Source organism: Pararge aegeria, chromosome 12, assembly GCF_905163445.1.
Source record: "Pararge aegeria chromosome 12, ilParAegt1.1, whole genome shotgun sequence".
In the NCBI taxonomy this organism is placed as follows: domain Eukaryota; kingdom Metazoa; phylum Arthropoda; class Insecta; order Lepidoptera; family Nymphalidae; genus Pararge; species Pararge aegeria.
Window position 1 is genome coordinate 8101932 of NC_053191.1, and position 19655 is coordinate 8121586.

Sequence of the window (19655 nt, forward strand, 5' to 3'; positions counted from 1 at the left end):
GAAAAACGTGCTCAAATATCTAAACACCTATAAAGTAAAATTGACATAAGTACTGTTTGTGAGACTTACCTAACACGTATTAATTAATGATAATATCGGAACTGAAGGCTTTAGGTGTTTTCCAAGGCATGATGGACAAATCAAATATTCTTTGAGCAAAATATTGTATTCCTACCGCAATAACCATTCGACCAAATGAGACGAAACTATAGCAATTCGAAAGCATAAAATCAGACTTAATTACTTCTCATTTGTTAACAATCTTGACCCGAAAAGAGCCCGACTTGACCCGAATTTTACGCAAGCAAAGCCGATGACATGAGCATGAACATCCATCTATAAAACTATCATAAATCTTTAAAGTCAGCAGTTACGAATGGAGAACCATGTAGTTTAGACCACCATACGGCTCCAAAGCGGATGAGCGGCCTTTCACGATTATTAACCTAGTACTTCGTGATCCCATACGAGCACACTAACTAGCCGGCCATCGAGGCAGTTACTTTAACGAGATAGTGTTTCGATGCAAGTATACGACTACGATTTCGCGTATACAAATATAATACTTTAGTAAAGGTTCGTTAATTAGAAGGGATTCATTTATTCACATACTACCCAGCCCGCTTCGCCGGTAGATTTTGCTTTATTTTATTTAAACAATAAACTTACATTATTAAATTTTTAATTTAATTCCATAATATATTAAATCATTTATTTCTCTCCGTATTCATTCTCTTCTATTCCCTTATCGAGCGGGTAAACATCATTATCTACACCCATGTACACCCAACAATAGAATATCATCATAGTAAATGAAAGCTGTATTTGAAAGTTCAAAAATAGGAGTGCTCCAATCGTCACCAAACTTTACAGGATTACTCGCCAGGTCAATCCGGAGATTCCCTGAAAGTTTCATTGAAATCGGTTCAGCCGTTTCGGAGCCTATACGGAACATACCCACACACTTTCTCTTATATATATATAGATAAATATAATACTTAGTAAAGTACATATATTCACATATTGTCATTAATATCGAAACTACTAATGGCATGTAAGTTGTCCAATAATATGACACTTCTTCATACAAACCTGTCAACTTTGACGTCACACATTTGTGACGAGTATTTACGATTTGAACGTCATCTGAACTTCGAACCGACATCGGCAGCCTTCCCACAAAATCGCCACGCGCCATGTTTTGCTACGCCTATGGTACTTATCTAAAATTAATACCGTATCAATTCTGCACCCACTCAATGGAAAATATCCTCTATAATTTATGACGTAAAGCTCAAATTACTTCACGTGAATGTACTAGGGATCCTATTAAAGATTTACAAGCGTGAAATATATAAATAAGATTGTCTACGGTGGAGAATTGCATAGATATATTTTTGGGGCGGGAACGACGCGTGGCAATAGTTAGTGTATTTTCCCGTGACTAGAGAAATTACACTGGTTAAATTGCGTAACTTAAATATTAATTCTATAAGTATTAATAAAATAATAAATCTTTGCGATGACTAGATTAGGGTAAAGAATTGCAATATTTGCATTTCTATGTTCCAGAAAAAAGAACCAAGGACGATATCAAAGGATAATTATAAAATAATCATAAAGAAATCGTAAAAAAACAAATTAAAGTAAATAAAAGTGAGCGCGAGAAGAATTGCGTTATACTATTTTTAATTTTGTACTAGGTATATGTGATTGAGAGTTTGTAGTTAATAAGATGAGTACGTATGAGTAAATATGTATATATATATATATAATTATATATCAGTGTATCTTCTTTTCTTTAAGAAGATACAGTGCTTTTGTAATATGAAGTAGAGGTATGCTTGGATTTTCTTTTACGCTACTTAAATTATGTTTTGTACATAAATAAGTCCCCATTTCAGAGATAGGTACTTTGCGTTGAAAACCACCTTATTAGTACATTTTAACTAAGACTCCACCTTAATGTACAACTAACTCGGATGATTGCGGATTGCGAACACTGTTTTATTCCCGTTTTCACTACTCCTAGGCAACGCCTAAATAAAATGCCTCATGATAGGCAATGTCTAAAGAAAAAAACATTTCACCAACTCATAGGTGATAACTAAGTATTGCTGAACGGATGATGTATGCCTAGGAATATCTTTTGATTAGGTATTACTTAATTAGGCATTGCCTTGTCCTTCATTAGTGATAACAGGAATCAAATTCAAATTCAAATTCAAAATTATTCACTTATGAAGCGTTCATACATATTTGTTTACATAATTGTAACGGGATGGTGATAACTTCGTTCTCCAACTTAAATCTAAAGCTACGAGGGTTCCAAACGCGCCATGGTCTAAGAAGAGCCCACAACAAACTTAGCCGGGTAAATTTATTTTTTTGTTACCACCATCTTCCAGTAAATTTAAATTAAGCTATGAAGCTAGAGCAATTCACACCCAAGCTTTTTTATCCTTAATATTATAATATTAAGGATTAATTAAACATCAGCGTCCTATTATTACCCACACCTTTGCTAGGTTTTTTGACAAACTAAAACACTGATTACTTATTGATAAGTGGCATATCTGGCCAGTTACGTTGTTGTGTAAACCTTCAGTCACTTATGAAAATTATTTTAAGTTACTTAACAATTATTCACTGTAAAGTCAACATCTCCTGAGCAGTGGCGTGCACTTAATACATGCACAAAAGCACTGCATACCCAAATTATCCTATATAACTCGTATATGAGGGGATTTTTTTCAATTTTATGCCATTTACCTGCTTTATGCATACCCTGGCCACAAACCCTATGCACGCCACTGCTCCTGAGGATGCTCCGGTTTTGGAGCGAAACGTGCGTAGAGGGTACATTTCCGAAGATATGTTTCCGATGGCCGTTGGGGCAGACGTGTTCTAGAGTGGTGACCGTGAATCGGTAAGCGCGTTGTGGGACGACCTAAAAAAGGTGGCTGGAAGCGGCTGGATGAGAAAGGCGGAGGACTCTGTGTGGTGGCGCGCTCTTGGAAAGGCCTATGTTCAACAGTGGACGCTTGTAGGCTGTTGATGATGATGATGATGACTTAATAATATAATAGGATTGAACAATGTTTCTCACACTTAAAACCACGGCTCTCGAGGCTCCACCAGGGAGGTCGACAAAAGCTCGCCAAGAGGTGAGGTACATCTGTCTAATGGTGGACTGAAGGCCTCTCACAACGGGAGGGTTTGCCCTTAATTGCCATGCTGACACGCTGGTGATCATTTGGCACAGAGTATGCTGCAGCACGTACTCTCAAGGCTCACAGGGCTCATATGGCTCGACAACATCAGCAGGGAATAGGGGACGTCAACCTGAGCTCCATAACCTGGGCTCGAACCTTAACGACTTAAGTCGACGTTTGGACGAGAGTGGTTAGTCTGTGATGCGACGTAGGTACGTACGTACACAAGAAACCAAATCGATACCAACACGATACGTTTCCTAATAACACCTTCACTTACGCCACGGAACTCACGCTCTTCCAAATAACAACTGAAAGCACAGAAAAAACACACACAAAAAGGCCTTCCGAAATAATTAGTTCCCGATGACAGGTCAAAACTTATAACAAACTTCCCATTTCGTGACTTTGCTTAAGAGAAATTTTACATCAATCTTCATTCTTTCATAAATAAGTAAAATATTAATTTAAAAAGATATTTAATATGATTTATTAATATGTATATTTAAAAAGATTCCATGAAGATATGTGAAAAAAACGTATGACTCTGGAACATTGTCATCACCATCTTCAGACAATTAATAATCTCGCTCGCTAGGTTAATAAGATACCAACCACAAAAGCGGATCACTTATTAATTATAGTACAATGTCTAGGATGGACCAACAGTCGATTCAAATAAAGTCCCTAAATATAAATTATGCTCGCACAAATTCTCCATGCAACTGCCCAAAAACGTCGAAAATATTGTAATGAAAACACTCAAGAAAATAGCCGTATTTCTTCCATAAATAGGACATGAAATATATTAGTGACGTACAGACAGCGGCCATCTTTGGTTTATTAGGCGACTTTTTTGTGTGTACAATAAAAAATAAAGGCCGTAGCGCCACAGTACCCGCGGGTCCTTTTGTCCCAGCGGGGTTCCTCAACTTTCGGTACTAAATTCCCTCGTGGCATATTTATTCTTTTCGGCCTGTTCCAAGATTATTTTCTACTAGGATTTTATGATAATCGCGGTTGTATAACGGCTAATGAATAACCTGTAGCCGTTCTTAATGTGACAATTGTGGACGGCATAACAACCAACAGGTTTGTGTGAACGGTGACAAGTTTTTTTATAGGGCTTTTTCAATGTAATGCGCTATCGGTGTGTAGATTAACATCTATTTCTGCACCCACTATGTCATGTTCAAGTTTTTCATTGGACAATTAATAGGTACCAGGCTATTAGCATCGTGGAGATATTTCTTTATCTTTATGGTTTTACGATTCTTTGAACACGTTTGTTGATAGAAGTGTTATGTTTACAAAGTTTTCTTCTATTACTATGTTAAATAATAAATTTATTAATATTATTCGGAATTAGCAAAAATGTTTACTAGATTTAAAAGAAACATTGATAAGGATAGCTTTATTATTATTGTTTTTTTGTATTATTATTTTTTTTCAGCTTGACTGCAATCTCACCTTGTGGGACGTGATGACGCATCTAAAATGGTAGCGGGCTAACCTATTAGGGAGTATGATAGTCATACCCCTACTTGGTTTTTACGCGGCATCGCACCGGAACACTAAATCGCTTAGCGGTTATCTTTGTCGGTAGGGTGGTAAATATCCCTGGCCAAAGCCTCCCAACAGACCAGACCAAAGAAAATTCAGAAATATTAATTCCCTGGGAATCAAACCCGGGACCGCCTACTTAAAATCATAGGGCTCGTCAAAATAGTGTAATTCAATGTAGCACCTACTTATTACAAGGTTTGTACTATATGTGCATGTCATGTATCCTTAGTATTTTTTATTTGTTCTTAGAACTGTCCGCTAAATAAAAACCTATTAATAGACCGTCGTAGTTGTTGAAAAAGTAGACACGTGATTGTATGTCTGGCTTAGTACCTACCTACATACTTTTGTTGTAATTTACTTTTCTGAGTGGAGTATTTTATAAAATCTATACGATACGTGTAGGTTTTTATATGCAATGAACCTAATTTTTGAGCAACATTATTAGTTTTGTGTGTCCGTTATTACCTACCGTGGGCTTGGAAAATGCCATTTAAATGAAATCTATTTATTATTATTCGGCCTGTTTTCTTTCGTCATTAACAGCTAGGTTTACCAACATTCAAAATAAACTGGTCAGTTATAGTTTCTTATATGAAAAGCGTGCTAAAAGTTCCTACTTTAGACAAGCATAATGCTATTTTTGAATAGGTTGCTTTCGGCATCGTGGACTAGAACTTGAGACTGTCAATTTAGTTACAAGTTACAACCGGCAAAGATAATGGAAAAAGATGATAACTATAGTAGGATACCTTTTATTAAAATTTGAACTTATTGTATTTATTTTGGATACCTGTTAGTAATATTTTAGACGGGGATTTTTAAAGCGTCGCTAATATATTTACTTCAAATTGGCTAAAATGTATTACGGTAGCCATTTTCAATACACAGTCTCTTCCAAGCCCACTCATTTTGGTAATGACGAAGATATGAACGAGATGATAAGGTGTGTAAAAATCTCCGTCTTAGTTGAACGGTGAACTGTTGACGGTGAACGGTGAAAGGTACAATTTTTGCACTAAAAACTAAGCACTGTAATTTTAAAACATGCAGTTTTGCATGTTAAGAAACAGTATAAAAAATAGTCGCTCGCGCTTCTAGTAGGTACCTATGCCTAAATCTTTGAAACTATTGAACGAATTTTAATGTAGTTTTCAGCAATAGACAGAGTGATTCAAGAGGAAGAGGAAGAAGAAGAAGTCTTTAATGCATATACAAATAGAAAGCCAGGTTAACAAAAAAAAACGATAGCACACATATGCACAAAGGCGGCCTTATCGCTTGAAGCGATCTCCTCCAACCTTTGGTTGAAGAAACATATTACATAAAACGGGATAATTCAATACCCAAATTGTTCTAATTATATACATAACATATACAATACATACTAATACTACATATATAAAGTTAAAACATATAAAGTTGCCGTAAACATGTACTTTAAGTAGAGAAAAGCCAAGAAATTTAAAGATTTGTAATTAGATCGTAACAAACATATATATTTTGAAATGCGGCCTACTTCTAACGAGATGGATTTAACTAGGTACATACATAACGTACCTACTGCATATATATTTATCACTTCTAACTGCCCTACATTACTACCAAATTCCACCCGTGCGAAGCCGGGGCGGGTCGCTAGTAGAGTACAAAACTAGATGCTTTTGGCTTGACTTCCTACCTAGGGTTTAACCTTGGTAGGAAGTTAGGAGTGAAAATATAATTTCGCACCACGTGTAAAACTTTAACGCAGTTTAACCCGTTCCCCAATGAATGCTAAAATTTTAAACAGAGAGCAACAAGTATGGATTTCGGTCCAGCACAGCTAATAAACGTTAGATGGACTTCTAACGACAAGTGAAAATCATTAATCATCCACGCACGTCATTGGACGGAAGATGGATGAACCGATGGATGGATGGATGGAACAGCTCCCTTCGAAACGATAATTACCGATACAAACCTGGATAAGGGCTTTGTTGGAATCAGGTGATAATTCTTTTCTTATTAATTTTGAATGCAAAGTTTCTTTTACGGATAATTTTCTTGATTCGATTTTAATAGCGCTTTTTATGGAACGTGTGCTACTCACTTATATTAATGTTCTTAGAACTCAAGAAGTCAATTGGGGGAGGAATTTTAATTCAAGCCATCTTTAGATGACCTAATGGTGCAGTGGTGAGTAATGTAGCCTTCTGGAGCTTGATTCAGGTGGAGTCAGCTGAGAAATTTCATCATTATCTCCCTCAGCCTATTCTGTCCAACGGCTAGACACGGGTTATATAGGATATACACGCTCCACGCTGCTCGAATGTCATTTGGGGATTATAATTATTATTTGGACATAATCTCTATGGCAGGTCTAGAGATATGCGCTCATTATACCGATTATATTCGGTTTTATGATCATCAGTGGCGTGCACTGGGTTTCTTGCCAGGCTATGCATACAGCAGGAAAATTGCATAAAATAGCAAAAATCCTCCTCCTAGACGAGCTATATTTCAATTTTAGGGTAAGCAGTGCTTTTGTGCATGTATGAAGTGCACGCCACTGTTGATCATCATATGAACCCATTACCGGCCCACTGCAGGACACGGGTCTCCCACACATGAAAAGGGTTCGGGATGTAGTCCACCAAGCTGGCCCGGTGCAGATTGGTGGACACCACACGCCTTTGAGAATATTATAGAGAACACTCAGGCTTCCTCACGATGTTTTCCTTCATCGCTGAAAAAAGTGATATTTGAATTGCAGAAAACGCACTTAAAAAGTTAGTGGTGCATAGAGAGTCGAACGCGGCTCCCCGAAGGCGAGGCGTAGGCTATCACCGCTTCACTAGGCGATCACTGTTTCGGTACTTCGCATTTGCTTTAGCCGGCTTTAATTTTACATCTAAAAGCAAATTTTAAATAAAAACTTTCTTTCTCTAAATATTACCACACTTTATCTATATATAATACGAACGAAAATTATTGTAGCAGTTATTCATATATTTAGATTATAATTGTTATTCTTTTCCTACTCTTACTTGTAAGTTACTAGCTTTACTATTTGATCCGAAGATTTTCGATGTGATTGATTATCGACATCACGCGTAAAGCTTGAATGCATACAAGTAAGTACCTACTTCAAGCAAAACACAGTCGAGCGTGAACATTTTTAATAAAGTCAAATGTACGAGTAGCTGACCGAGATCGCTGCTGAAATGTTAAAAGTTGCATAGACAAAGAACAAGCAATTTGAATACCAACATTTATTTTAAAGAGACACATAAATGATTATTAATTATATATAGAAGTGTAGAAGTCTTGCGGAAACGTCGTCGTACGTTACTCCGTAGCATCTACCAAGGACCGTAAGTGAAATTTTAAGCCCTTATATATTATATCTATTGGATTCTACCTATTGAAAAAATAGCTTAGGATGGAAAGCAAAAATTAATAGATAAGTGCTAATGATAAAAGATAAAAGGTAAAGGCTTGTTATTTATGTTGTTATTGAAGCGGCACTTTTTTTATTGAGCGCGTATTTTCAACCGACCAAGTGTGTTGAAATTTGAATGTCATAGGGATTCCGTGTGCCTTCCATTAAACCTATATGTAACGAACATCTTACGTTCTACCATCGCTCGTTTATTGTCAACAGTATCAATAAGAATAGTTCCTCCACCGTTAAAGAACATATTTACTTGCATAAAATGTACTTAATCCGAAGTCCGCTTGTTAACTTCAACCATATTTTCAAGCAGTACCTATAGTTAAATTACTTACAGTTATATACGACATTCTTTGACGTCTCTAAAATACAGATTATAAAACAAGAAACTCATCATAAGCTGTTTTAAGCGATGGTAGTAAGCATCGAACAAAAATCCACAATTTTCCAATAATTCTAGTTCAAAATCACACGTTCTCACTCGCTGTACGAGTTTCGAGAACTAATAGTAGCTCCCAGTTCGAAGTGAAGGTTGCCATCACAAAAAGTTCTCCCATAACTTATATAATTTATATCGCAGGCAGACGGCCAAGTAACATAATATGTAATCATATAATCGCCGCTCTTTACCGCTCGCCGCTTCCTAGCCATTAAAGCGGTCTAGATAGTAAACGTCGTTGTAAAGTTAACTAAATAACCTCATTTTGAATGTTTAATCGTTTTTCGAAGGTTCAGAGCGGTTTAATGTTGTTTTGTATATCGCCGTGTAAGATTGGATTTGCATTTTGTATGTTGATAAGTTTTCTGTTAATACTGAACTATAGACAAGTTTATAATCTATAAACATATCTACAAATATATGAGTACTAGAGGTCGCCTTTTGGTCTAATATTGACCAGTATTCGACTATAAGTGGTCAAATATTAAAAAAGTGTATATAAACGTGTATGTGTCATATAGTAAAGTGTGTTTTATTGATTTAATGAATGTTTTATGCATAATTTAATAAAACATATTTTTATTTGCATGCCTTCAGCCTTCTCTATACTTTCTCTGAGACTTATCTGTAAAACCGAAACCCTGATAGTTTTTGCCTAAACCACTGCCATAGTTATCACTGAAAAAAATCAGATACAGCTAAAATCACATGCAAAATGAAAACCATGTGACTCCACTGAAAAAATCAGATACAGATAAAATCACATGTAAAATGAAAACCAAGTGACTCCTGGCACTAGCGTAGGAACTATGCGCGTGTCGGTCTTTATCTTCAATAGGGTTGTCATAAGTAAATTCTTAAAATTCTTTCAATTAGTTTGTATGGAAAATATAAATGCTTCTTTTGATTTAATATTTTTACAGGGTAATGCTTAATGAGATATACTTATGCACCCTTCAACAATATTTCGTAATTCGGTTACACATTGTATGAATTATAAGTGTGTTAAATTTCATACTCCTCCGTCCGCGCAATTTTCGTAAAAAAAGGTGTACGAAGTTTTTGCTTCACGTTTTAGATAATGTAAATATAAAAAGTATAATCAAATTTACTGTGGTATTATGCAGTTACATTGAGTACCCTTTCGTGAATAATAAGTTCATTTTAATATATTATAAATGGAAAATATTTGAGGTCTTGATGTTAATATGTATATTATAAGTATGACTGTTGAATATTTTTATTCATAAAAGTTAAGTTTTATTCATAATATTAAAGAAAGTTCGGAAAACACGATGCCACGGACAGACACGAACACACACACACGTCACACATATAAAACACAGTAATTTTGCGTTGGCGGTTAAAAAAAATAGTCGTAAAGTAAAGGACCAGGAGGTAGAAGGTAGCCATGAAAATTTGCCTATCAAAAAAATTATCGTAATTACACGACCAGACTTTTGCTAATAATAATTTATCGTTTAGTATGGGCTCGAATCATACTTAACAATTTTATCCTTGTTATAAATTATAATCGACTCATAAATTGTCAAAAATGGTAAACATAAACTCCAAAGTTAAGCATGGATATATAAACTTCTAAAATATTTTACAATGTAGCATAAACATTGTGCACAGTTTAACGTATCAATGTTTTATTATAGATATCGTATACCTAGGTATTTGGTACATAGGGACTTCATAAAGAAAATACTTATATAATTGATTATATTATGAAATGGTAACTTAACGACGTTGATCACATAAGGCAATCTTTGGACCGATTTTCAAAATGTTAATAATTCAATGATTGCGTAGATCTATGAATTTCTAACATTTTCTGAGCCTTCTTTTTGCCTTTGCCTCATTGGTAAGGAATGCTAAGAGTTGCCAGCATGAAATAGAGAGAGCTATGCTTGGAGTGATTAAAACAAAGAAGAGGAAGAACCGACGTAGCTGACCGAGTTTCGAAGCTAAAGTGGCAATTTGCGGGGCACGACGCACGGAGGACCGTTAACCTTGGGGCTGAAGTAGATACCCTGTACTAGAAAGCGCAGTATTGGTAGACACCTCTCTATCCAAATAGATGATATCAAGCGAGTCACAGTAAGTTGCTGGACAGGCATATGAACTTGAGCACAGAACCGTGGAGTGCCGAAGTCAGAACGAAAGACCTTTCATTTACAGCAAGGGTCTTCTATCGGTTGAAATGATTATGATCTACGTGATGCAAAGACAGCCTTTTAATTTGAAGACTTTCGGTGTACAAAAAATTGTGTTTAATTTGGCAGAACCAAAAGAATTTTCGGAGTTTTTCCTTTTAATATTATAGTTATGTTTACAGAGGTTCCTCAATTGTTGAGGGCGCCCTTAGGCCCAGAACAATAGCTTTAAATATTTACCATCCTAATAGGGATCTAATTGAACAAATTAGTTGAACAAACTTCCTTCTAACAGAGGAATAATTGTTGCGTAATTATTTCCCTATGCAAATAAGTTATTAAGCTGTACATATAATACTATGTCATGTGGTAGCTTATATAACTCATACTTGATGTTCCGTTATTAATACTGCTGTACGTGATTAAAAAAAAAACCATTAGGAAACGTAAGCTTGCATACTTTATCTAAAAAATAAACAGATTTGTTTTAATTAATTGATTCCCTGTATATAGGTTTTCTATGTTGCAAAGCTTTCTGAAACTCCTCTTCATCCGCCTCTGGTATAGGCATCCGATGATGCCCTCGATAGAGGCAGGATTTCCCGCTGCGCCCTCTGTAGCTCAACTTCGCCGGAACGTCTGACAGCTGGTCGTTTTTCGGAATTTCTTTTAATCTTGAAAAAATGTAAACCATGTCCCTCTGAAAAACAATACGAATAACATACAATATCCATAAGCCACATCGTGCCGACTGGTGACCAGAATACAGTTGTCACCACCTCAATTCTCTATGTGGTAGACATACTTTACCACCACCCGGTGGTCATCACATCACATCTAGGGTGGTGATTAGGCCTTGCCAGTCGCCGGTCGACAAAGGTTTAGCGCGTTTGATTCAACTAATACGAATTTGGAAAAATTTGATATGCGGAATTTCCATCTAAACTCAACTAAGTACTATTACTGTTTTCCTTGTGTTTTTCCTATTGTCTTGTGTTGCAATAAAGTTTTTCTATTCTATTGTATTCTATTCTAAACCTACAATAAATGTTGTGCTAATAAACTCACTTAGCCACTATTCGTTTTGAAGTCAACTTCTTCTGAGGAATATCCGGTGTCAGACGGACACAGATAGAGAATATATTTTGGACATTCTGGGTGGTATTATCTAATATCTCTAATATTTTAATATTTACGAAAGTGTGCCTGTTCCTTTTTTTTTAAACCTATGCTTAGCTCCAAAAATTGCACGGATTCTGATGAAAGTTGGTATCGATTTGGATGAGATGTATTAAATATGATTGTGTATAATGAAAATTTAAAAACTTACGCTGCAGTCAAATATACTAAAGTATTTTCCATCACCAATTTGTTTGAAGCGGAGGTCGTGGCATCTAGAGTATCACTTACTGTCAAACCTTTAAATGGTAATATGATAATAATAAGCTTTATCAATCCTCGTCGAATTGGTGCCTTTGTCTAATAAAATTGTTGTCCAAACTAGGTACTTAAATCCTAATTTTAACCTTATATAACCTTATATATGAGAGAGATCTTATTGCATAGCGCAGCTTCCCCAATAACCCAAATAAAAATTTTAATATCCATTCCCTGCAACTGCCCTAAAGCTGAAGAGGTAATTCGTTCGCTATTAACACTATCGTTAAAAGCTCGAACATCTGGGTTTTTTTTATAGTAACACTTGACGGACCAAGCAGATGACCCACCTGATGGTAAGTAGAAAACATCGTCTATAAACAGACCAACTATTCACAAAGCATGCAAGGAACACGACCTTCAAAGTGCTGCCCTTATAAAAAAGTTATGGGGCATTCGACGCTCAAAAATGACCTGATCCAACTCTGTTAAGTATACAAACCATAGTTATCAAATTTTTGCAACTTAATATTGAGCTCACTGATTGGCTGAATGCCCGGTAGCACAAGGCACCACCAGCGCTCCTAGCGGGAAGAAACATATAGACTATCGCAAATTTTTGTTCGAAACAACGCTCGTTTGTAACGACATCCAAAATCAAAAGCTATTATAAAAGAATTAATTGCCCCAGTCGTGCCGTGCTCAATTATCTTGATCCTGGACGACCTGGAAGACTGCAGCGTATCCTGGACGTTCCAGTAACAGTGAGTAGTGATTTTATTGTTTGTTGCTGATTTTGTGAAACTGAACATATCCAGATCCTTCGAGATAAGAATCCCCCAAACTCATTACAATCAAAGCCAGTTAAAGGGTAAACGGAGGCCAATTTCCTGGCTGAACAATCAGCACCAGTGGTTCAATACAAGTAAAAAGTCACAGTTTTTCTCTTAGTGAAGTGCATTTTGCCCCAATGCTTGCTTCTCTTTTAGGAGTAAGTGTTACCAATAGATTGGTTTTAGTATGCATGACTATCACAGGCAAAACATTCGAAAGGGTATGTGTACTTAGTTATTCGTATGTATGTTTTTAACAGTGTACCCCTTTCCTTTTTCTTTTTAGTTTTCCTAAGGCCGCGTTTTGTTTCCTACTACATACTTGGAGTGTCTGTTCTTTTTTTTATTTTCTGAACGTGATTTCAATAATAAATTTTTAAAAACTAAAAAGTAAATCCAATTTTGGATAAATCAAGCTTGAAAACTATGTACAACAAGATTTCTGTCAGGAACATATTTTCAACCACTACTAACAAGAAAAATGCATAATTGTGAAGGTTAATTGTCTGTCAAGTGTTCCGCTTTCTGCCTCCGGAACTCTTCATCAGATCTATATGAAATTTAAACAGGACCATTTCGGAGTTAGCCGCATTTGAATAATGAATTTTGCTAATCCTTTTATAAATGACGGGGTTATGCCTATGTATGTTACATTAAAAAAAACAACCAAATTGATAACCTCCTCCTTTTGGAAGCTAGTCGGTTATAATTATGAAATGACGATATCCAATGACACATCGGTAAAAAAGAGACCTAATTTTGGCCATCAAATGTTTGTTATCTGGGGCTGTATGTTCTAATATTTGACCGGTAACGTTTCCTTCAGAATATCAAGATGGGAAAAAATTGGGGAAAAGAGAAGCGTAGTTAAAAAAAGGAGGCTTAAAAACATCCGTTAATGGACTAGTATAGCTACCGCATCACAAAATTTCTGTTTGGCGAAAGATAGAATATAATATGATGAGATGACGGCCTCTCTTCTACATCTGGTACTTATTTCCCTCTTATAGCGGGAAATAAGTACCAGATGTAGAAGATATGCATAAATTTCACGGAAAAAACAGAATGAAAAATCTTTAGTAGAATAGTTAGATTATATAATATGCCATTTACCTTTAACGGTTGCGTATAAGAGATAATACCCTCTGTCATTCTGCTCTACTAATAAGTAAGTACTATTTTCGTTCTCTCATCACCAACATCCTCGCGGTCGAGTTAATTGGCACCAAGACATGGCCGTCCAGTAGATACTTGATATACCTACTCTTTTTGCTAGTAAATTTTTTTTATATTAATAGGCTGAAGATTATGATGATAATTGCATTTTTAAATACTTATGAATTTATTTACCATATAGCATCAGGGTTTTCGTGCTATTGAAACAAATCAGACATGTGTAGATTTGAATAAAAACTTAACTTTTTTCCAAATCATTACTACTTACACGTTGAAATTGTAATCCTCACCATCAAAAAGTCAAGAGTCTGACCTCATTACTTAAGCTTTGGAACAGCCTGGTGGTAAATTTTTCAGGCCTTAATTGGGGCCACACGAAACTTTAATCAATATTAGGGCCTTAAAACGAAGAGTTGATAACTGAGTTTAAGCCATATTTCCTTACTTAAATGAAGACCTTTTTGGTAACTCTTGCTCTGGAATGCCGTAAAACAATCCTTTTCTATCTCCGATAAGTAAAATATTTCTTCTTTCGTTCATTAGTAATTTTGGTTGTCACCAGTCAATATTTTTATAATGTGGACCAAAAGTAGATCTATAATACTGCACAGGATCATACATTCCAATTGGACATTTAATTTGGGAGTTATTACAAGTTTAAAAACATTTAAGGAGTACCTACACCTAAATTGAATGCCAAATACTCCCAAATAAACTGTTCCTACGGGATGCTCTGAAAACAAAAACAAAAGCGGTCGATGTGGCAACGGCTACAACACACGGATACAACAACGGATACAACGTGTAAATGACTTTAGAGGTACATTATTTACTGTCCCTGAGACTGATCTTTAAAACCAAAACGCTAATTGTTTTTGAGCAAACCATTGCCATAGTTTTTACTGAAAGACCCTTATACAGCCCTAACGTTACATGCAAAATTAAAATCCTTAATCACTTTAGTAGTTACGCGTCGCGTAGTATAGGTACTATGCACGTCTTGGTCTTGTATCTTCAATAGGGTTGTCATAAGTAAACACAAAATAATGTTTCGAATCAGTTTTTATGGAAAATAAATAAGCTTCTTTTAATTTAATATTTTTACAGGTGATTCCTTATTAAATATACTTACCCTTCAACGGTATTTTGCAACTCCGTTAGACGATGTACATAAATTAAGTTTAGAGTACAAAAACAATATCTAATAATTGTAATAAAATTATCTGAAGATCAGATCACTCACGGAGAAAGTGCTCATCGTCATTCTTTTCATTAACGCAAGCTGGATAGCCATTTCCGAGGTTAAGAATTTCTGCTTCGGCTGCAATCTCTGTGCGGTAGGAATGATGACCTGGTCGTGCTGCTAAAGAAGCTCCTCCGACGTGGCAGTCCATTACCAATAGATATTTACAATCGCGGACTAACTTCATTTGGAATTTCATAAGGCGTACTCCTTTTCGCATAGGTTTAACATCTGGAATGAAAATTAGAACTTAAATTCTTAACTCCTTTGCCTCTGGCATAATTAATATCCCATATTCATTTAAACAATCAAAATATCACTTGTTGTGTATACACAACGGTGAAGGAAAACATCGTGAGGAAACTTGTATACCTGAGAGTTCTCCATAATGTTCGCAAAGGTGTATGAAGTAGGAGGACTGTGCCCTGTAGTGGGCGAGTAATAGGTTGATATGATGATGATCAGAGAAAAAGTGTAGGTGTAGGTACTAACTAGGATCCCGAATGATATTGGGTACACCCAAAAATGCTCCGGCAGCTCCTTGATCAGCAAACAAAAGTATTTCATGATGGGCAGAGCCCAAGGACATATGAAGGGTCGCTGCCTCCCAATAAGGTTGTTGCTCTAAGTATTTATTCATATCTGACCATATTCTCCTAATAATCTGAAATTTACATGTTTTTACAAATCAAAAAAGAATAATTTTATTTAAAGACGGTAGAGATATAAAGTCACGAACGTGTTACACTTTAAGTCCCGCGTAAGGAAGACAACTTATTTATTACATTATATACACTACTACAATATTACACTATACAATTTTTTTGCCCCACTGGTGACCTCCAACTTATAAGAGAACCTTGCTTAACAATGCACCAGCTAGTTTGTCGAAAAAAGGCGTAGCGTAATTAAAATAATCACTTGCTTCAACGGTGAAGGAAAACATCGTGAAGAAACCTGAATGCCTGAAAGTTCTACATAATGTTCTCAAAGGTGTGTGGAGTCCACCAACCCGCAATCCCCTTCTCGTTTTCGGAGGAGACCCGTGTCATGTAGTGCGATTACCAGCCCAGGTTGATGATGATGATGATGATGATGATGATGATGACTAGTGGTAAAAACGCTAAGTATGTTACCTTCTGGGTGGCATTTTTGAAAACTATATCCAAGCACTTCGTATCCAACTTCATATTCCAAGTGTAATAGATCCTCCATGGTTTGCCAACTACTATATCAATATCAAAATAAGGATCTTTCGCTATTATCTTACACGCGTCACGACTTTTGTCCAGTACCTCGGTTACCTGGCATGATGTATCACAAAACAAGTATAACATAAAAATCGTTGCTAATCTTACGGTTGACATTTTCGTTATAAAAAGATTAAGATTCCTCGCCTCTTATAAGAGTTGACTACCTATGGGAAAGTTTACCTTTTCATTTTGCTACTCATGGTATTGTTTGGATCCGGTTGGATTGTTTAAGAATGAAAACAGTCTTCAATGAATGTAACAATTGAAATCGTGATAAATCGCCTTAGCACAAGATTTGCTAGCTCGCAATCGGGGAGTCGTTATCGTAGTATTAATCGATGTATCGTCAAAGTATAATGGACCTAAAGACGCTCGTTTTAGAGCCGCAAATCCTGTACTGCTGATTTTTGTTCTACAAACATTCTGTCAAAAGCCCGAGCTAAAGAATTGTAGGCAAATTTGAGCTTCAACTTAATTCAATTAAGATCAATTTTACTACGATGTTCAAGTATTTCAATACTCGAAAACGATTCCCGTATGCAAGCAAGCAAATCTACACCCTATAGCTACTGATACTGATCGGAATTCGGAGTCCTATTAGTGAAAAGGAAGAGAGGGGATGTGACTTTGCTACTGGGATGTAAGGAAATAAGCTTCCTCGTTAGGCTGAGAAGCGGTTATAGCCAAGTGACCTATACTTCGGCTTCCCTTCCGGGAGTAGGTACTCCCCGGCACGCAACTCTTAACTTTTTTGTTACGTGCGTTTAAAACAGCGGTAAACTACGACACTAGGCAATGGGTTTGCGTTTTAAACAGCTGTATACTACGACACTAGGCAATGGGTTTGTGTTAAAAACAGCGGTATACTACGAGACTAGGCAATGGGTTTGCGTTTAAAACAGCGGTATACCTACTACGACACTAGGCAATGGAAAATAGGCTTCGGATTCCCTTCGGGGTGGAACGAGTTGGATGTTCGGCACGCACCACTGACATGGCGGGTGTGGTGAGCGGCAGTGATTTTAAGTCAAATTTCTCGGGTTCGATTCCGCCAGCGGCGATTCGCGAATTTATGATTTCTGAATTTTCTCTGTTCTGGTCTGGTGGGAGACGCGCTGCTAAGCGATTTTGCGTATTTATGATGTTGCGCAGAGTCCTATTGGGGGATGGGTTTACTATAACTGCAATACCAGTTAGTAAAATTGCAGTCAAGGGCTAACTTGTAGTGGAATAAAAAAAGGGTTTCAAGTTTTGGTGTACTAGCCCTGATGAAGAAATACTGAGGTACAAGTACACTTGGCGATTATACTTGACATGCGTTCCATCATTTATTATCGTATCATATTGGCCCTTAATCATAAGCAGCTGCCAAAAAATAACAGTTTTTTCTGTAGTTTTCCTAGTTCTGTTCGCGTGATCAAAACACTGCACTCATTTGTTTGGTAGGCGTGCCGGCCACCGATGCGTATCTCTAGAATAGGTGGAATTGGTGGGCGGCATAATATTACCAGTCGTTGCATAGTGACAGCCCGAACGTAATTACCACAACGCCCAGTTGGAATTAAAAAAATAAACAACGAAAATAACTGGCAGTCGGCAAAGTTGTTTTTTTCTCACTTTCGAAACTCTTCAAATTTTTTTTTGTTAGGTTGGCAGTGCTTCTGATTCTATTCATATGCTGCCGTGAGTATACCTAGTCGAATTCCAAGAACCTAGCAATAGTTTGTGTCAATGAACTCTGAAAGAAATGTCATCGCTTTGCTAGTGTTAGGACTTATAGGATCTCCCTGGCGTAACGGTATGCGCTAAGGTCTTATATGTCACTGGTAAGAGACGCCCTTTAGGGGGTAATTTGGAATTTGCAATTTCTTAATTTTCTCTGGTCTGGAAGGTGGTACCATCACGTGGTAACTACCACCCTACCGACACAGACGTGTTGCAAGTGATATTCTAATTGCTTAAACTCACATACCTTAGAAAAGCTAGAGTCAGAGTGAAGCCGAAGTCATAACCACTAATTGCTATTTCCATTGTTCAAGATTAATAAAAATTTTATCAAACCTGTGTTGTTGAAAAGTAGTTTTTGCTAGTTTCTTATATATAGGTACATTTTAATTCTGAGGTTAGTACTTCGTACCTACAATAGGCGGTAAAGAAATCTTATCTTAGATAAGTAGGATCGTTTTATATTTTCTTTTACTTTTTGCTTACAAAATAAATTAATGGAATGTTTAGGTAATGTTTGGTAGCTAGCGAGTGGTTATAAATTATATGTTACCGCCCCCATTCAAGCCCTCGATAAATATAATATTCCGTTCTCAGCTCCGAAATGCAAGCAGTAAATTAATTTCCTTTACGATATTTGAAATTGAGAGAGTTGTTAGATTGACAAAATTACAAATCAAACGTATTTAGAAGTCAGTGAAAAGATAATTATTATAAAAGCTATAGAAATCAAAAAAGGGTAAGAAGAGAAAATAGAGGGCAATAGTAGGAGAGATGACGCTCGAGAATGGACTTTTTAGGGCAATAAAGGACAAAGAATAACGGACAAATGAAGCACAAGTAGGGACTTGCATAGAGAGGTAAAACCATGGATTAAGAAAAATAGAGAAAGCTACACTGACAAGAGATTAGCTCTTGCGTAGAAGAAGATTTCGTAGTTGGGTCGTGTTTTGTAGCTTACAAATAGCTTAATGCTGTTTTAGACCTATTTTAATACCGCCCCTACATACCTATATAAATTTAAGAATACAAATCCATTGGTAATAATTATTATCAACCTTAGCAAATTCATGTCCCACTTCTAAGATAAGATAGGAGATACAGAGCAAGAGACTTAACCAGCTGCTCCACTGTGGCTATTTTAGTGATAACAACCGGAACAGGTGGCTCAAAGTAGGTACTCATACTCTCCGAGACACAAGTTTAGACGATGTCTATAGAAATATTAAT

At 36.4% G+C, this 19655-nt stretch overlaps 1 protein-coding gene across 1 annotated transcript; it reads right to left on the reverse strand.

Annotated features, from left to right (window-relative positions):
• Positions 1-11305: 11305 nt before the first annotated feature.
• LOC120627908 lies at positions 11306-16800 on the reverse strand. The gene is made up of 5 exons (XM_039896032.1): positions 16584-16800; positions 15940-16111; positions 15448-15678; positions 12184-12236; positions 11306-11518 (listed from the first exon to the last, which is right to left on the reverse strand). The coding sequence occupies exons 1-5, from the start codon at positions 16782-16784 to the stop codon at positions 11306-11308; spliced, it is 870 nt and encodes a 289-aa protein (XP_039751966.1). The 5' UTR covers positions 16785-16800.
• Between the last annotated feature and the right edge of the window lie 2855 nt (positions 16801-19655).